The 17,693-nt window shown below is 42.8% G+C and overlaps 2 protein-coding genes and 1 long non-coding RNA gene across 4 annotated transcripts; 2 read left to right on the forward strand and 1 right to left on the reverse strand.

The window, feature by feature from the left end:
- The first annotated feature begins 71 nt into the window (after positions 1–71).
- LOC130195816 (histone H3) lies at positions 72–763 on the forward strand. Its single transcript, XM_056417534.1, has one exon. The coding sequence runs from the start codon at positions 203–205 to the stop codon at positions 611–613; it is 411 nt and encodes a 136-aa protein (XP_056273509.1). The 5' UTR covers positions 72–202; the 3' UTR covers positions 614–763.
- A 1,480-nt stretch (positions 764–2,243) lies between these two features.
- Positions 2,244–4,937, reverse strand: LOC130195572 (uncharacterized). Of its 2 annotated transcripts, none has more exons than XR_008832094.1 (2): positions 4,897–4,937; positions 2,244–2,653 (listed from the first exon to the last, which is right to left on the reverse strand). It is a non-coding gene; the product is annotated as an uncharacterized LOC130195572 (long non-coding RNA). The 2 variants fall into 2 exon arrangements; XR_008832093.1 differs by lacking the exon at positions 4,897–4,937 and adding an exon at positions 3,969–4,506.
- Positions 4,938–7,096: 2,159 nt separating this feature from the next.
- psme3ip1 (proteasome activator subunit 3 interacting protein 1) lies at positions 7,097–15,126 on the forward strand. Its single transcript, XM_056417438.1, has 8 exons — positions 7,097–7,239; positions 8,590–8,721; positions 8,816–8,911; positions 9,569–9,690; positions 11,945–12,066; positions 12,673–12,758; positions 14,053–14,256; positions 14,690–15,126. Exons 2-8 carry the CDS (start codon positions 8,595–8,597, stop codon positions 14,692–14,694), a joined length of 762 nt encoding a protein of 253 aa, XP_056273413.1. The 5' UTR covers positions 7,097–7,239; positions 8,590–8,594; the 3' UTR covers positions 14,695–15,126.
- The last annotated feature ends 2,567 nt before the right edge of the window (positions 15,127–17,693 follow it).

Below are 17,693 nucleotides of genomic sequence, written 5' to 3' on the forward strand. Positions count from 1 at the left end.
CTTTTTTAAATGAGTTTCCTCCAATGAGCAGCGGAGACCGGGCGGCTCGAGGCGGAGCTGAGCTCCACGAGGAGCTCCTGGCCAATCAGGAGCCGGAGGTCTGCCGCCGCGTCACCGCCTCGCGGCCGGTCCCACCGCTTAAGAGCAGCGCGCGTCCTCTGGACGGCGTGTTCCTCCTCATCAGAGACCAGAACAAGAAGTCATGGCGCGAACCAAGCAGACGGCGCGTAAGTCCACCGGAGGCAAAGCCCCCAGGAAGCAGCTGGCCACCAAGGCTGCCCGCAAGAGCGCCCCGGCCACCGGCGGCGTGAAGAAGCCTCACCGGTACCGGCCCGGTACCGTGGCTCTGCGGGAGATCCGTCGCTACCAGAAGTCCACGGAGCTGCTGATCCGCAAGCTGCCCTTCCAGCGGCTCGTGAGAGAGATCGCTCAGGACTTCAAGACCGACCTGCGCTTCCAGAGCTCCGCCGTCATGGCGCTGCAGGAGTCCAGCGAGGCGTACCTGGTCGGCCTGTTCGAGGACACCAACCTGTGCGCCATCCACGCCAAGAGGGTCACCATCATGCCCAAAGACATCCAGCTGGCCCGGCGCATCCGCGGAGAGCGCGCTTAGCCCGTCCGCTGACCCGCCACCACAACGGCTCTTTTAAGAGCCACCTCACTGCCTGAAGAGAGCCTTCCTCTGCAACGCGTTGACCACACTCGTATACTCTTACAAAGCCTAAATATTATGAAAGCTACATGACAACACGTCTTATTTTAATACAATATAATAACTCAGAGGAAATGAAGATTTTGCATTAATTCCGTATCAAAATTACGTAGTTCCACTTTAGTTTGTCTATACTCTAATGTAATCTGTATATTTGTGTTCATATATATAGATCCTTCCTCATGACGGGTCAATGGTGTCTTTTATTACTAGTTTCTCTGCACAATAATTGCAATTTCAAATTAAATTCTGAACTGCAAATACCGAAACGGGTATATTTTAGGTCAGAATGATTTTCTTGCCTGGTCATTTTCTGATTTATTATGTTTAGCTAAAATCTAAAAATACAACGTTCTGAAAGATGTGCTTCTAACATGCTAAGCGTGCACGAGCACACGCGCTTTGTATTGTAAGGTCTCGCATGTGTCTTGGTGCGCGATTCTTGCACCTTCCGCCAAAGAAAGTTCCTCGTTTGTTTGTGAAAACATTCTTGGCAATAAACCTGATTCTGATTCAGCTCAGAGCCTTGTTTAGCTTATAGAGCAACAGGTCATGACCTTCTTTAGCTCAGAGCAGCAGGTCATGACCTTGTTTAGCTAAGAGTAACAGGTTTAGCTCAGAGCAACAGGTCGTGGCCTTGTTTAGCTCAGAGCAGCAGCTCACATGTACTTATATCTGATCCAATGACATCTGCACACTTCTAGATTCGTAAAGAAAGACAATCTTTGGTATTTTCTAATTCTTTATGTCAAGCACAAGTTAACTACTCCCCTAAAAGAGGGAGCCTTCAGAATTAGTGGTAGCATTGCATTAGGATTACATTATTATATTTGAATTGTATTGCTGGATCTCAATTCCTCTGATTCTTCCATCTGCAGTCAATCTGCTCGCATGATTTACATCATCAAAGTTTTGCCTTCCAAGAGCTGTTCCAAATGAAAAGTGAATGTCAGATGTATGAACCGTCCTGACTGAGCTTCCACTGAAGCTTTATACCTGCTACAAGCTCAGGTCAAAATGGTATTTAGTATTATGTGATTTATAGGTTGGCTCAGATTGTTTATCATTGATGTTTGTTCCTGCTGTTTGATTGTAGTGCTCAGACATCAGCTGTGTTCTTTGTGAAGCAATAGGTGTCAGATTGACATCCAAACTGAGGGTGTCAGGGTTCTTAAGCTGCCCTTCATAAACAAGCGAGGTTCCCAACCACATAGGGGTCCTCCTCCAGTGGGAAATCTTCACACTGGGTCCAAACTGTGACATCCGGCTGTCGGGGAGACCGACTTATGAGCCTGAAACAAGTGATACGATGGTGGCTAATGTATGAAGTTATCATGGCTTCACCGCCCTAAACCGGCTGCAACCGTCTTGTGTGTGTATATTTTGGGGTGTAAGTTTGTTACCTAGGTCAGAGGTCACTGAACAAGCTATCTTCCAGTGCCTTACTCACACTGGCAGGGGGTCAACACACTGTCACGATCAATAGTTGGTGTTACAGGTCCAGACTTTCCCATTACAGATTAAAAATGAAATTCGTGCCAGACTTTGAAGACAACAGAAGTGTTTATTCAAAAAGAACATATTTCTCCCTTTAGACCCCCAACATTTGAAGAAAAGAAAAAAACATTCCGTCAGTTGAACCAATTAAAAAGCACAGACAAGAACAACTTAGACACACAAAAAAACATCAGCGTTGACAATTTCTCCTTGAGATGTCGATGAGGCCTTTGAGTCCATCTTTGAACGGTTGTGGCAGATTATTCACTGCATTGTCCAGCAGGACACTTGTATCAGGGCACTGCAGAGAAAATTCCCTCACTGCAGCTTCCTGGTCCTGTAAACTTGGAAATGGGTTGGTGCCAAAGTCTGACCCTCTGATGCGAAGACACCTGCAGCTGCAAGACTCCCAGTCATCATTTTCCTGCCATAGGTAGGACCACCCTGAAGATAAAGAAAGGAATACATGTTGCATTGTAATGTTAAGCCATGAAATGTCAACTTCAACTCCAATTAAATTACAATTAATTGTTAAGTGTTTTGAATTATAGATGATTATGAAAACTAGTTGCAGTTTAAACATGTTTTACTCGATACATTTTCATAGTTGTAAGAGACAAATTTAATTAGCAGTAGGCTACATTATTTAGTTGGATTCAGATGTTGACCTTTAATCAGATCTGTGTCTAACTTTAATGTTAAAAGATGTCATCATTTGTTATTGTAATAAATACAAGCAAGTTACAGAATGACGTCACATGGATCACACTTTACGGCAGGTATTTGCGGCTGGAGCTGCACAGTTTTCGGACCGTGTTACAATAACTATATAACTACTAAATACAATAGCTATTATGGAGTCCCCCCCCCCTCTTTGTAAATGTGGGACAGTCTTTCTTACCATCTGTTTGTATGAATCATCTATATCCTGCCTGTGTGCCCGGCCATCACCCCACGAGAACCACACTTTACAAATGTTTCTCATTTTCCCCCTAAATACACCTTTATTGGACATGGGACACTAAGGTAAGGCTTTCTTTCATGTCTCTCCTCATAAATATGGTGCTCTAGTACTTCTAATAGACTGGGTGACTGAGAGTGACACACACCCTGTTCAGGGCTCTCAAGTTTTGAAGACAGGCAAGAGTGACATTTCTGCAGATCCATACGACTGCACCAAGAGGATGACTATGTGCTGGCCTTTGGTCATCTTTTATAACATAATTTATGCATATCAACCCTATAAATGAACATAACTAAAGTTTACTTTCAATACAAATCCTTTATGACTCATTTGGCTTGATTTTTAGTGGGTGGGTCATTATGACCCTGAACACAGGTGTCTCATCTCTATTTATCTACATCACCCCATGAAAATTTTCTACTAAATGGTAATAAAATGTAGGAGAATATACATGTTATAGTAAACTAATGCAATTTAATTTAGATTTAGATTTTTTCAATGTACCTAAAAAATTGTTTGAACATGTATTTTCATTAAATCTATGGAGGGTGAATAACTCAATTCCACTAAAACTGATTGGATTGTTAGTAATGGTGTTGGTGATGAGGTACAAACTATAGTTATTAGGATTTTTTTGTTTCTGACCACTTTTGGGTCAAACTGACCCGGGAGCATGACGGCTGTATGTAAGAAACGAACATAACAGGAGGGTTAAAGTATAACATACTAACCTTACACACACTTATAGTTTCGTTGTATGCATTTTTTCGCGCAAATAAATTAACTGCACCCTACCTGTGTTATTGCATTGGAGACTGCAGCTTCAAGTTGTTGGTCCGTCACTCGCTGTCTTTTTAACCCGTGGTCTTTACAAAACTTCCGAATATTGGCCACGGACGCTCCTCTACGCAAGCCACATTCAAATATCAAGTGTTTTTTTATGTCCACATCACTACAGCCACTATGCATCATTTGTTGTACAATATCTAAGTAAGGTAACAGGCTGGAGTCCATCTTGCGTGCTTCAGTGCAAAAGGGTGTATATAGCAGTGGCAAACCTAAAACTGCGGGAGATAAACACAGAATAAACTCAGTTACCCAAAATGCAACCCTTTGTAGTGTCAACTACATTTAACCCTCCTGTTATGTTGCGGGTCAAATTGACCATTTGTTTCTTTGTAAATGTGGGACAGTCTTTCTTGCTCCCTCCAACCATATGTTTCAAAACACACACACACACACACACACACACACACACACACACACACACACACACACACACACACACACACACACACACACAAAGTGAGAAGGTGATTCTTGCTGTGTACATGAATATTAAACTTCCCGTCGTCACCACTGTCGCTAAAATATCCAGGTTTAATTCTTTATTCTTTATATTGACTAATTAATATTCTTCTAACGTTACCCTGCTATGTGTTTGCATCGTTAAAATATCTCCGTTTAATTATTTATTCTTTATATTGATTCATTAATATTCTTCTAAGGTTAATACGAATATGTATCACTGGCTTTTATTTTGACTTCATTTTAAGCACTTCCGTTCTGTCGTTTTTGGTTTCAGACAACAGAAACGAAATACGGAGGTGGTATTCCGTTTTTCCGTTTTTGGTTTTCAAACAGAAAACGAAAAAACCACGTGATTTCCGTATTCCGTATTTGGAATGAAACGAAAAAACAAACTAACAAAACGTACACGGACCTTGAAGCTTCCACCAACACAGTCGGAGAATTATTATCAGCTTGAACGTGAACAACAACGGTTCCCGTCAACCAAACTCAACTTCCGTTTCCGGACAGGTTAACCCCGCCTCCCCTCGGCTCCGCTAATCACAGGCACGCCCCTCGACCAGCACCCACACTGCCACACCGTGATTGACGGCTTATATCTCTAACTCCACGAAGCCACTTTACAGGGTCGCTCCAGTATTTATGGAGTGAACTATATGTAAATAATAATTTTGATGGCCAGACTGGTTAAGGAGCAGATGTTCATTCACCATTTATTGGCCATAATTTATTTGTGTTCAGATCGTGATTGTGGGGGGTGCAGGTGACTTTTTTGTTGTCTCCACACCACATCCACAATTGTTTGATGACACCTCAAAGCTTTTCTAACTACGGTCTTTTTATTGTTCTGACCGCAAATCTAAATAATAATAAACATTTTAAGAAAAAAGGTCCTCTGAATAATTCAGTGATCAGGCCCTAATAATAGTAATAACAACTTTACATTATCATTATATATAATATGGATAGTCATTCATGAACCAACTTCCTTTTTTTAATACTTGTGTGCTTTGCTGAGATTTGAGCCTGTTCCATGATTATGTTCCATAATTCTGTTCCATGATTCTGTTCCATGATTATGTGAGCCTGTTCCATGATTCTGTTCCATGAGTCGGTTCCATGATTCTGTTCCATGATTATGTTCCATAATTCTGTTCCATGTTTCTGTTCCATAATTCTGTTCCATGATTATGTTTCTAAATTTATTTAACCAGGAAATGCCTCATTGAGATTAAAAATCTCCTTTACAAGAGTGTCCTGGCCAAGACAGCAGCAGTAGCACGTCACACAAAGTTCCATACGATACAACATAAAACAGTGACAGACAATATATAAAACGAAAAACAAAATCACAGCATGAATAAAACCAAAACTAAGACTCAAGTCAACACAACCCAGCTTACACAGGAGCACATACCTCCGTCATATAAAACATCTACAGCTAGATGAATTTCCCTCCAATATTTTCAATCTATTTTAAAACACCTAAGGAGACCGGTTCCCGGAGACCCAGGTCTGTCTGCAGCAAATTCCAAGCCGCAGGAGCAGCAAACTTAAAACCTCTTTTTCCCATTTCCAAACGGACGTGAGGGACGGAGAGCAAGAGGAGGCCTTGAGCAGAGGTCACAGAGCGAAGATGGTAGCTTCCAGGGTTTTTCAGATGAATTAGCGTACAAAGATACGATGGAAGTACGTGGAGAATAGCCTTATAAATAAGGACATGCCAATGATTTTGTCTACGGATGGACAGAGGAGTCCAACCAACCCTAGCATACAGGAAGCAATGGTGACGTCAGAGCCTTAAGATTAGTTATGAACCTCAATGCTCCATGGTAGACAGTTCCATGATTCTGTTCCATAATTCTGTTCCATGATTATGTTCCATGATTATGTTCCATAATTCTGTTCCATGAGTCGGTTCCATGATTCTGTTCCATAATTCTGTTCCATGATTCTGTTCCATAATTATGTTCCATGATTCTGTTCCATGAGTCTGTTCCATGACTCTGCTCCATGATTCTGTTCGCTGACTGTTCCCTGACTCTGTTCCAGGAGCCTGTTCCTTCGACGTGTCCCATCAAAGATGTTTTATTGCGAAGATCACCACATCGCATGTTCTCCGTGTCTCACTCCAATCTCATAAACGCCGGCCGTCCAATTGTGTCTTTCATATCTTATAAACATATATATCATATATATGTGTTATTTGTGTAAATTTCAACCTGCAACGGTCTCTCACTTATTCTGTGCCTGCCGATTCACACAAACTCAAAAATCCCTTTTCTTTTTACAAAATAAAGACAATGCCTCTTATTTCCTCATTAATTCAAATGTATTTTATTTTTGTAACCATAAAAATCATTGACTACATTTTTGTGAAGCCAATTCACGTTAACATGTTATTTTAAATCCTATTGTTGCATGTATAGCACTTGTTTCCATTGTTGTCACTCGATGGCACTGTTGCCTTTGCGCGTGATTTCAGCTGCAGAAAAGAAGGTCGGAACCAAAGTTGCACGTCCAAGAAACCTCGACGGGGTGTTTTCACTGTGACACAAACGACATTGATTTGGAGCAGTAACACCATATCGACTAGCGGAGCTTGGTAAGTTCAAGTGACACATAATAAATGAGCTCGCTCGGGACAAACCAGTCGTCCTCTCACCCTCCAGTGCGCTTGGCAGTGCCGCGGGAAGCTCCGGTCTCACGCCGGGACTCGCCTCCCGCACAGCGGGGACGTCCGCTCGCTCAGACGGTAACGAAGCTAAAGCTAGCCGGAGGAAGCGTAACCGCTCGAGCGTCTCAGCTGAGCCAACGAGCCGGACGGTTGTTTTGCACAACGATTGCTGCGTTGCTTAGAAACCATCGTGTCGCGCGCAGAGTGAGTCCTGAAAGTGATTTAACGTCGTTATCGCCGCCTGAGGTCGCGAGGAGTGAATCAATCAACAGGGCCGCCGATTAAAACGGAACGCGTTGGCCCCATCACGCGTGCCTCCTGTTTCACTCCACCGTCCCCTCGATGAACACCCGGCGTGCTCTCCTTGTGGGGTGTTCCTCCGGCAGTCGGCCTCGACGAACATTTCTATAAAAATAAGCGAGCGTCTCAGTTACGTGTGATGATTAAACATGGCCACGAGGGAGAGCCAAAATACACGTCGACTCTATGTAGTTGGTTGATCTCAATGCTGCAGTCTGTCATACAACAAAACAAAGACATAGCAACATGCACCTCACCTCTGTTTTCCACATGCATCAGTGTCATATGTGGGACTACATGGGACCTCGGTTCAGAAGAATCAGAATCCGCTTTATTGGCCATGTATGTGAGCACATACATGGAATCTGACTCCGGTTACACTTACGCTCTCCTCGTATATACATGCTAGTAGATATTAAAGACAACATAATAGAAACGTGCGTGTAAAATATATACAAACAACAGTGACAATGAATTGGGGGATATGAGTCCAGAAAGAAAGTGGTGACAGTGCAAGTGGTGCAGATGTGTCTGATTAAGTGTTCATATAAGTGACGGCATTTGCAGAAAAAAAAAGAATATAAAGAAAGCGTGTCAACAATCCCTCGATCACAAAACCATTACATGTCAACGATCCAGTCATCGCTGTGGCGTAAAAACAACTCGGTATGGCATTTGTGAATATATGTAAATAAATACATATATTCACATGTATAGTAGCAATATGAGATGGCCTTCTCCATAGGGGCATTGCACATGCATATTTCAACTGTATTAACTGCATTCAGATGTATCACGAAATGTACTCTCAGGCATTTTTTATTTATTAATAGTTGCAGTTTCTCATGCAGGAGGCGAAATGTGGGTTTTGCTCAAAACTAAGATAGATTTATTAATTTGCTGGAATACATAAAAACTAAATAATTAATCAATTGATATATTCATAATGTGTGCAGATCCTCATAGTAAAACCATTGAAAACCACTGCTATTGACTTCTTCACCTAGTATTCTATAAGAGCCCAACAGAAATAGACTGTGAGCCGTCTTGAGTAAAACAAATAAACAAAGTGCATTGGAGCAGTTTTTTAGGAGTCACACAAGTGTTTTTTCTTTTTCTTCCGGTCAGTTGAAATGGAAGAGGGAGCGGTAAAGGGCGTCGAGCTCAGCAGGAAGTTTGTGTCTGAATCTGAGCTCGATGAGAACAGGAAGAAGAGACAAGAGGAATGGGAGAAGGTTAGGAACCCCGAAGACCCGGAGGGTAAGAAGAGCACACGTGCACCGATGCACGTTTTCAAGACATCATCATAACTTCTGTGCGTGCATCCACATGTATGTCTGTTCACTCCTCAGAGGCCCCGAGGAGAAGTACGACCCACGCTCCCTCTTTGAGCGATTGCAGGAGCAGAAGGACAAGAAACAAGAGGAATATGCCGAGCAATTTAAATTCAGTGAGTTTTGTCTCTCTTGTCTTTCTTTGTTCACGTGACTTTTACCTTATTTTGTCATCTAGTTTTGAATCAAAGCTTCTCCCGCGTATAAAGCCAGTCACTATGTCCTGTAAAGACAAGGTTTTACGTCCACTTGCTACTTATAAATGCTTAATAGTCAAATCCAATGTGAAAGTGTCAGTGTTGACGTGTCGCTACTTGCTTGTTACTTTGCAATCAAAGATGGGTAATAAAAGATTCATTGTTGTATACAATGTTTTTATGATTTAAAGAGGCACTCTAACAATTTATTACATTAAGGCCCATTTAATTGTCATGGTTACCAGCATCGGTCTCCCGAAACGAGAGTAAAATGTCGAGAGTGAGTTTTTTGCTCCGGCAAACTTGATGATGTCATTATGTACTTCTCATACTTTTATTTAAAAGGGATTTCAAATGAAGGACTTCAACTTCTAATGGAGTATTTTTATATAGCCTTAATGCTGCTTTATTGTTACTGTGATGGACTATTTTACATTATTCTGGTCATTTTTGCCATGATTCGGGTTCCGAGAGTAATCGGGCCAAAATCCTGCAGGTTCACCATGAAACTACTTCAGAAAAATGCAATCACTGTACGGCCATGTGTTCAGAACATGTTTGTTTCCATGGTAACAGGCAACATGGTGAGGGGATTGGACGAGGAGGAGTCCAGCTTCCTCGACGAGGTCTCCCGGCAACAGTGCCTGGTGGAGAAGCAACGCAGAGATGAGGAGAAAAAGGAAGTGTTGGAGTACAGAATATCCTTTCTTTGGTTTCTAAAAATAACATGTTAAATCTCTCGGTATTTGCTTTTGGGATGATATTAATATGCTCTCCCCCATTTCTTTGAACGATGACAGACTTTTAAGGTTTAAAATAAGCACAGAGATGTAGTTGAAGTCACAGCCATTTGTGTGTCTAGTTTATTTGGTTCATGAAATAAGAATCGGAGGAGACTAGTACTTCATCGGTCTTGAGCACAATCTGCATTCTATCAAAAAGTATGAACATTAAACACTCACACTGCATTCACAACAACACCGTCAAAGAGTTATTTCTAAAACAGAATACATCCCTTAAAAAGCCCACGCAAAGCTTTCCTAAACCTAATACACATTTTATACCTAAGGCTAAAGTTAACGGATTAAAGGGTACGGTTGGTATTTTTCAACCTGGACCAGACGGCAACATCCAGTTCTGAAAATGATGCCATTACCTCCACAATATAATTGATATCAATTATATCTAGTAAATAATACATTATAGCATTATGCTGATACATTAAGTCACTTAACCTGGATGTTCTTTTTGAAAATAACAAGTTCTGAGCATATTAAATAATATGAGTCATGGACATTGTGCTGCTGCTGTTTATTCTGAGCAAACAAGCATGAAGTGTTCATAAGTAACATTCATCACTACAGTGTTAGTTAGTGTCGCATGCTTTTTAAACAAATGGACAATGTATACAATGTATATTATCAACTTCTGGTTCCTGCGCTTTATTATGAATAATACTAAGACAATGAGGTATAATGCTTTGATGTGTAACTAAAACCTTTAAAGAGTTTGAATAGATCAATGACCACAAATAGTTACAAAGAGCTAATGAGTCAGTTTACAAAATCAGAAAATGTAATGTTGATTGTCGTTCCAAACAAAAATAACTTTGGTGTTTTAAATTGTACGCCTCACAGACACTAAAGCGTTCCACAGTGCGTGGTCGGTAATGCGTGCCTGGGGTCCGGTGTTTGTCGTCCTGGTAATGAGACACCATCCCTTTAAATAACGCACCCGCTCGGTTCATACTTAGCTGACCGGTTCTGAAATCAACTGTAGTTTTTGCTTTCTTTGTCAGCCTCTCAGAAAGTTTATCTGCCATGTTTGAAATCTATTCGCTGAACGAAGGACTTGTCGGTGCTCTCTGGTGGACAAACTATGTAATTAGCTTTACTGTAAGTTATTTCATATTTGGTTTGGCATTACTGTACTTGTATTTCATAAGTGTAAGCGGACATACTTGTATTTCTCCAATAAGCTAATACCGACATATTTCGACCTGGCAGCTAGCTGTAGGATGATGATGGCCTTCTAAGCGGTGCCTCTTCAGCTCTGACAGTTTCGATGAGTGGGCACAATTGCTGAACAAATCTTGGCTGTGGGCAGCGGGGTCCGAGGTCAGGAACCAGCTTATTTTATTTGCCTAATCCCATCTGGATCGTTCCACTGCATTACATAACCTCAAATGTTAGCCCGTGAGAGAAAGATGGGAATATTGTACGCTTGTATTTCGGGCAGTCGACCGAATTCATGAGCAGAACTGCTGTGCTCCAACGCTGCTGTGCCTTTCACATCAACGCCACACTGTGAGATGTGCTGTTGCTCTCTGCGCTTTTCTCCCTGTGAACTCTCATTTTGTCTTTTGCAGACAGACAGACAGGTTTGTGACAGACAGGTTTGTCTGCAGATGAAGAACAGAATGGGTTGTCGTGGAAACTGTATCATAGGCTGGTAACTACGGTGACCATTTAAAGCAGTTGCCGTGAACAAAAGATGCATGAACTCACACATGGGTGCAAACCTGAGTTAATGCAGTGAAAGCTCCCGTCTGCGTGGATGCATCATGCACATCTAACGCCTCGTGCTGCTCGCTCATCTGACCTTTTTGTTTCACACCGTCTGCGCTTTGCTTCGTCTTCGTGTGTTTCTCCATCTCATTTCCCTCCGTCTCTCCGACCCAATTTCATGTCTCCTGAGCTCCGTCACCCGGTGTACTTTTAGGCTTCATATCTGTGTCAACTCGCTCTGCATGTGTGCTTATTGTAGCCTCTCAGAACTGTGCCACTTTTCCAGCAGAAGAGAGATGTAATGGACCTCCCTCCCCCTCCTCGAAGAGAAAAGAGGTCTAACTTGTTGAACGGATAGTTTGCTTTTCTGCTCGGCCCTGAAATCCACTCTTTTTGTTCCCTTTCCATCCGTAATGGCCCGTTCACCTTAACTTTGTACTGTCACAGCGCCGTGGTGAAGCAAGCGGCCACCGAAAGCCGCAGAGAGCCCGAAAAGAAGGGGGCGGAACAAAAGACCAGCCATCTGTCTCAGGCCCATTTATTGGCTGGAGCCGTCGAAAGACGCAGGTAGGCACACATTCACAAACGAGCTGTATACAGGATCGACCTTATACTGTTGATATGAAATGTGTTAGACGGCGTATTTACACATCCAGAATACATAGAGCAACATTATCAATTATTTGAAGTTGTCTGTTGAGACAAATTGAATCCTCTGAAACTCCAAAAAGACAAGTTTAGGTTTTAAAAGTGTAAATGTTTCAATATGTACAGCATGTGTTTGTATCTCTACTTCTAGCTGTGATTATATAGAGGTGCAGGACTTGGTGTGTTTCATTTTAAATTGAGGCCGCAGTGAGTACAATGGGACGTAGAACACACAGAAACTGATTGGGGTTCAAAGGGATGATCGCTCCCCTTTAGTTCTGTTTTCACCGGCTCTCTTTACCTCTTAAAATCTCCAGCATGTATGTCCTCATGCGCTGTCCGGTAGCGTTGCTGATGAAAGTGGGTGATTTAAAAAAATAAAAATAAAAATTGTAAACCTAAAGTTCACTTACTTCTTACTGAAGCTTCCAGGTCACATTGAACTCTCATCAGACCCATTGTTAGTGTGAACATCTTGATTTGAGCAGACTTAACTCTTCAGTATCTCTTTGTTCCGCGACCCAGTTCCTCCCAGTCCTCAGACAGCAGTAAGAAACAGAAGGTGGAAATCTCAACGACGGCAACGACAGGAAATGGAGCCCGACACACAGGTGGGTTGTAGCCTGAGGCTTAGAAGGTAGGAATGCCTGACATTAATTAATTGTGTTTACACTTTCTCTTGCTCAATGATATAACTACAGTATCAGACCAGGCGGAAACCTCCGGTTCTGACGAGTAAAGCCAATGCGGAAATGTCTTAAACTTGCATTCTCTCTGCTGGCCAACAGGGGTCAACTGAGGCTGACAAAATGACCCTACTTCTCTCTCGGGACCCCCCAAAACCCCAGGTCTAAACAGAACTGGTTCTAAATGAGTAAAAAAAACGAGCATCGATGAAGTCAGGACTTAACGGTTCTGCTATCGGTGCTTTAATGACTGAGTGAGAAAATAAGCAACATTTGGGGAACAAGCAGCGTTTTTGGATGCTGTTTGGCTAAATATTAGCTGGTTGTTTAGCTGCGTACGTATTTTAAAGATGTTCTAACTTTTTGTATTGTTGCTCAAGAAAGACTTTGTTTACATAATAATAATAAAGCAATGTTGATTCTTTTCTAAATTATTTGTGTTAAGGACTGAACCGATAAGCAGTGTTGATACTAGTATTTAAAAAACCCTAATAATACCAATCCTTAATTATTTGATTTCTTATATATTACTTGGTAAACATTGTAAACACAAGTTAATGGACTCAATCACTTGTTTCAAGTTTTTTTTCCAATATAAAATGATCTTCATTTCGTAAATTATGGTCCATTCAGAGTAAAATGGACCATAAAGCGAGGTGCGCTTTAGGGCAGGCTTAGTCTGACTGTCCACTGATGGCAGTTTGGTAGTGGGAAGTTTACGGGGACCTCAAAGCCTCTTCGGCTGGAAACGAGGCTGATGGGAACGTTGATGAATGAAATTATAAAGTTGAGGCTGAGAGATCCAAAAACATTGATACTGAAGAGTTGCATTATCTGTGTTTTTGTCACTAAAAGCGACAACTTACACGTCACACACAATTAAATGACTTGCTCCAATATTAACATACGAGCATTAGTGAGCTTTACATGACACAGTCTACCAGTCAATGTACGTCTCTAATCAGTTTCTCTCAGTGCTCGTTACCTGCAGGCAAATGTTTTTACAAATAATTGTGATTAATCGGAACAAATTATACCGACAAATATAGTCATAATAATTACAAAATAGCCCATCAACACAGTTGGTAAAAACACGTTTACTATGTCTTTTATTTCTCTTGGTCCTCGGTTACATAATTCAGATGTTCCCACCCTCCAAAGAGTCACGGGGAGTTTACAAGTGGAGGCTCTGAATCTGACGGTTTGTTGTGCTGTTCAGAACAGGAGGATGGAGCAGGGGCAGCAGGCGGAGCTAAAGGTCAGCAAACAGTCTCCGGCTTGTCGGCGAAGACGCCCTCGGCTCCCCCGAGCTCCGGTCCGGGTGTGTTGCACCTGCCGTCGGCCGCCGTGTGTGTGGGTGTTTTACCAGGACTCTGGGCTTATTCCGGCAGCAGCGACTCGGACAGCAGCTCGGACAGCGAAGGTAGCGTTGACGCAATCATGTTGCTGTACCCCCGGCTTAGCAGGGCCTCCAGATAGACACACACACACCAGTGTATATACACACACTGATAGAGACACACAGACACACACAGTCTGTATAGCTTCAGAACGGCTAGAAAATAGTCAGAAAAGGTATCCTACCAAAGGATATACACACACAGTCTGATTTAAAGGTCACACACCCACACACACAATGATATAAAGGTACCTGCAGGCCAGACAAGTTCATACACTACCAACATATACACTCAAGCTAACGTTAGTATTCCAGTTGGTTTTCACTGAGAAATATAGTCTTAATAAATGTTTACATTGAGACCAATTTAAACTCTGAACTGAATCTTTGTTTCTAAATGTTGTTTTTGCTATCGTGACACCTCCACCCTTCTTTCCCTCAACCACATCTCACACAGTTTAAGCCGAGCAACCAATCCCGCACCGACTACCCCGATGACATCCTGCCCCCCCGACACCCAACCCGACTCCCATCCCAAGCCACAGCGACCGCAAGCTGTGCTGTTGGCTGAGGGGAGGCGATTGACAGCTGTGGAGCCAGGAAGAGACTTTACTGCGTCAAAGGACTGCACGCCTTTTTTTAGCGATGTACGGCAAAGGAGCGAGCCGAGGACACGCTTCGCTCTCTGGCTTAAATGAAAAGTCTGAATGATTTGGAGAAAAAAAATGGTTTTATTTGTGTGATGTAATGTTTGTTTTTTTGTCATCGATAGTTTGTTTCTAAAGTTGCGTTTTGCTGGAAAGATGATGGACTTTTGGCTGTTGTCTCAGACGTCGGAGCTTTGATTTGTTTGGCAAAGTCTGAGCAGCGTGAAATAAAGAGATGTCCCTTGTACTGTGTGTTTGCTCTGCTTGTGTGTGTGTGTGTGTGTCCGTGTGTGTCCGTGTGTGTCCTATTATCGACTGGATGCTGCATCAATTTACCGGGTTTTTTTTACCAAGAAATGACTTTTGAATGGATGGAGGCACGAAGAGATACAAGTTTGCAATATTTCCGAAGGAAAAAAAGCGAAACCATGCAAATTATTATTTTCCGAGATATTAAAGATAAAAATGGAAACTGACTGCCTGGAGCTGATAAAGACCGGCCTCTGCTCTCACTGTTGGTAAAGACCCACATGGCTCCGGCGGGCTGGTTTAAAACATCTGATTTGTGGTTTCGAGTCAGACCTACGTTGGTCACATGATGTGTAAAGTTAAGACTGATTTGGGTTATTTGATTTCTGGGATGTTTATTCAGTCCTCATTAAAACCACAGAAGGAGAGATTTGCATCTCTAGCAGAGTTCAGGAGCTGATTTGAGAAGGAAAGCCAGGGTGGCATTAAAGGTAAGATGATCTCAAAATATAAACCAAAGTCTGTCGGTGTCATTAAAAACCCTGAGCTGTGTCAATGTTTGTGCTCCTTTAGTGGATGAAATGTCAGCGTCAGAGAGAGAGACTGGGAAACGCATGATCAGACTGGGAGGCGACGCTGTGTGGTGTTCATGGCCAGTAACAAGCGTTTCATTTTGTCTGAGGACAGTTCACTGGCATCGAGAGAGCCGTGGGTAGCTCGGTTTGACCAACGGATGGAGCTCGGTATCACTGGTGTGGCTGTGGAGACTGTTGCTATGACGACACATAGTTTTACCAACTCGCACAAAGAAAATATGAGTCCAGGACTTTTTGTTTTGAAGTGTACCAAACACAAAGCAGTTACATTATTCATTCAGGGTAATAAATACATGTGAAATAAACAACTTTTAAATATTCTGATATGACCCGATATCAATAACTAGTGAAACGTGTTGCTCCTCTTCGTGGTTGTTCTCTTCAAAGTCCTTCACGTAAAAAGAAACACGGCAACAAAAGGACACGAACAGGAGAAACTGCTCACTCTTGCACCACGAGGAAAAAGCACCCTATCAAGCGAGCGGGCCATTTCTCGAATACCCAACCCGATGATGTAATTGCTTCTCGCGTCTGGAAGATCTCCAAGCAGGTAGTGTGTCTTTAACCCTTGTGTTGCCTTAGGGCAGGGGTGCTCAATACGTCGATCGCGATCGACCGGTCGATCGCGGCGACCTGCCAATCGCGGCGTAGTATTGGTAGATCCGCATGACATAAAAAATATTGGCCCCCCCCCTCTCACTTCTCCTATAGCGCCACATTACAGCAGATTTCTACGTGTCGTGTCTGTGTGTCGCGTTAACCGTCTCCTGCCGCGTGCGTGCGCCGCGGAGCTCCAGACATGCGCGCACCGGGACGGAGAAAAAAAAAAGCCACCCCCCCCCCCCCCCCCAACCCGCTCTTGCGCGCGGTGAGCACGCTACTACCCCCGTCCACTTATCGCCCGGCTTGGTCGCATACACTTGGTCACACATATAAAAAAAAGTGCACCTGGTGCCCGGGTCATTTTGACCCGAATCAATATTACACCCCCGCCTTAGGATTAATTTGACCCCATTCAATGTTTAATGTCGGTGTTCTTTCGGTAGTCAACAAACAAACATAAAGTGCCTCACACTTAAACTTGGAAAACAATATTAATTCTAATAATTTTCTGGAGGTTTTAATTGCTGGCGTCAAATTGAACCCATAGGGTAAAATATGTTAGTAAATATAAAGGTAACAGGAGGGTGAAACATTGAATCGGGTCAAAATGACCCAAAGGCGGGGGGAGGGTGTAATATTGATTCGGGTCAAAATGACCCAAAGGCAACACAAGGGTTAAAAAAAACTTTGTTTAAAACGTTTTCAAGTTAGCTCGCCAGAACAAAAGGCATTGTCGAACAGCTCTTACATCGTTACTCACTGATCCCACTGCCTCACATTCATGAAGTCTTTCTGTGTTTTGGAAACCAGGCGTTGTGTCTCTGGCTGAGCAGCTGCCCCATGAACCTTCTGTATTAAGAGCTTTTGTAAGAACGAGGTTAATGTCAACTCACGCCAACGTCTTTGGCTGTTTGGAGAAAATAAAACAAAACCACCCGGCGATCAAATACACATGAATCTAAAGATTATTGTGAGAGGGAACATGGTATTTCATGCAGCCTTTGATATACTTGTTGTACTCGTATCTTAAGAATGGAAGACAACCTGAACCATGACACATTAAGGAGCAGTTAAGCCTTCCCTCTTCCATAGTTCTTGTGGTTTGGGCTTGAACCGGCCCCCAGATGTGCTGCTCAAGGCCTCGACTGCAGGGTGACCTCTCGTGACCCTCTCTACCTGTACTGCCGTGGTCCTGCCTGACACCCACAATGTTATTATGTTCGAATCTGTGCCACAGCATCTCCTGGGAGACGGAGCCCTCCTCAATTGTTCTCCCTCAGCTTCCTTCTTTTCCCATTAAAGTTGTTTTTGGAAGGGCAGTTTTTCCTCATCCGATACAATCCAAAGACACACGATGTTGTATGTT

Source organism: Pseudoliparis swirei, chromosome 6 (assembly GCF_029220125.1).
Source record: "Pseudoliparis swirei isolate HS2019 ecotype Mariana Trench chromosome 6, NWPU_hadal_v1, whole genome shotgun sequence".
NCBI lineage: Eukaryota > Metazoa > Chordata > Actinopteri > Perciformes > Liparidae > Pseudoliparis > Pseudoliparis swirei.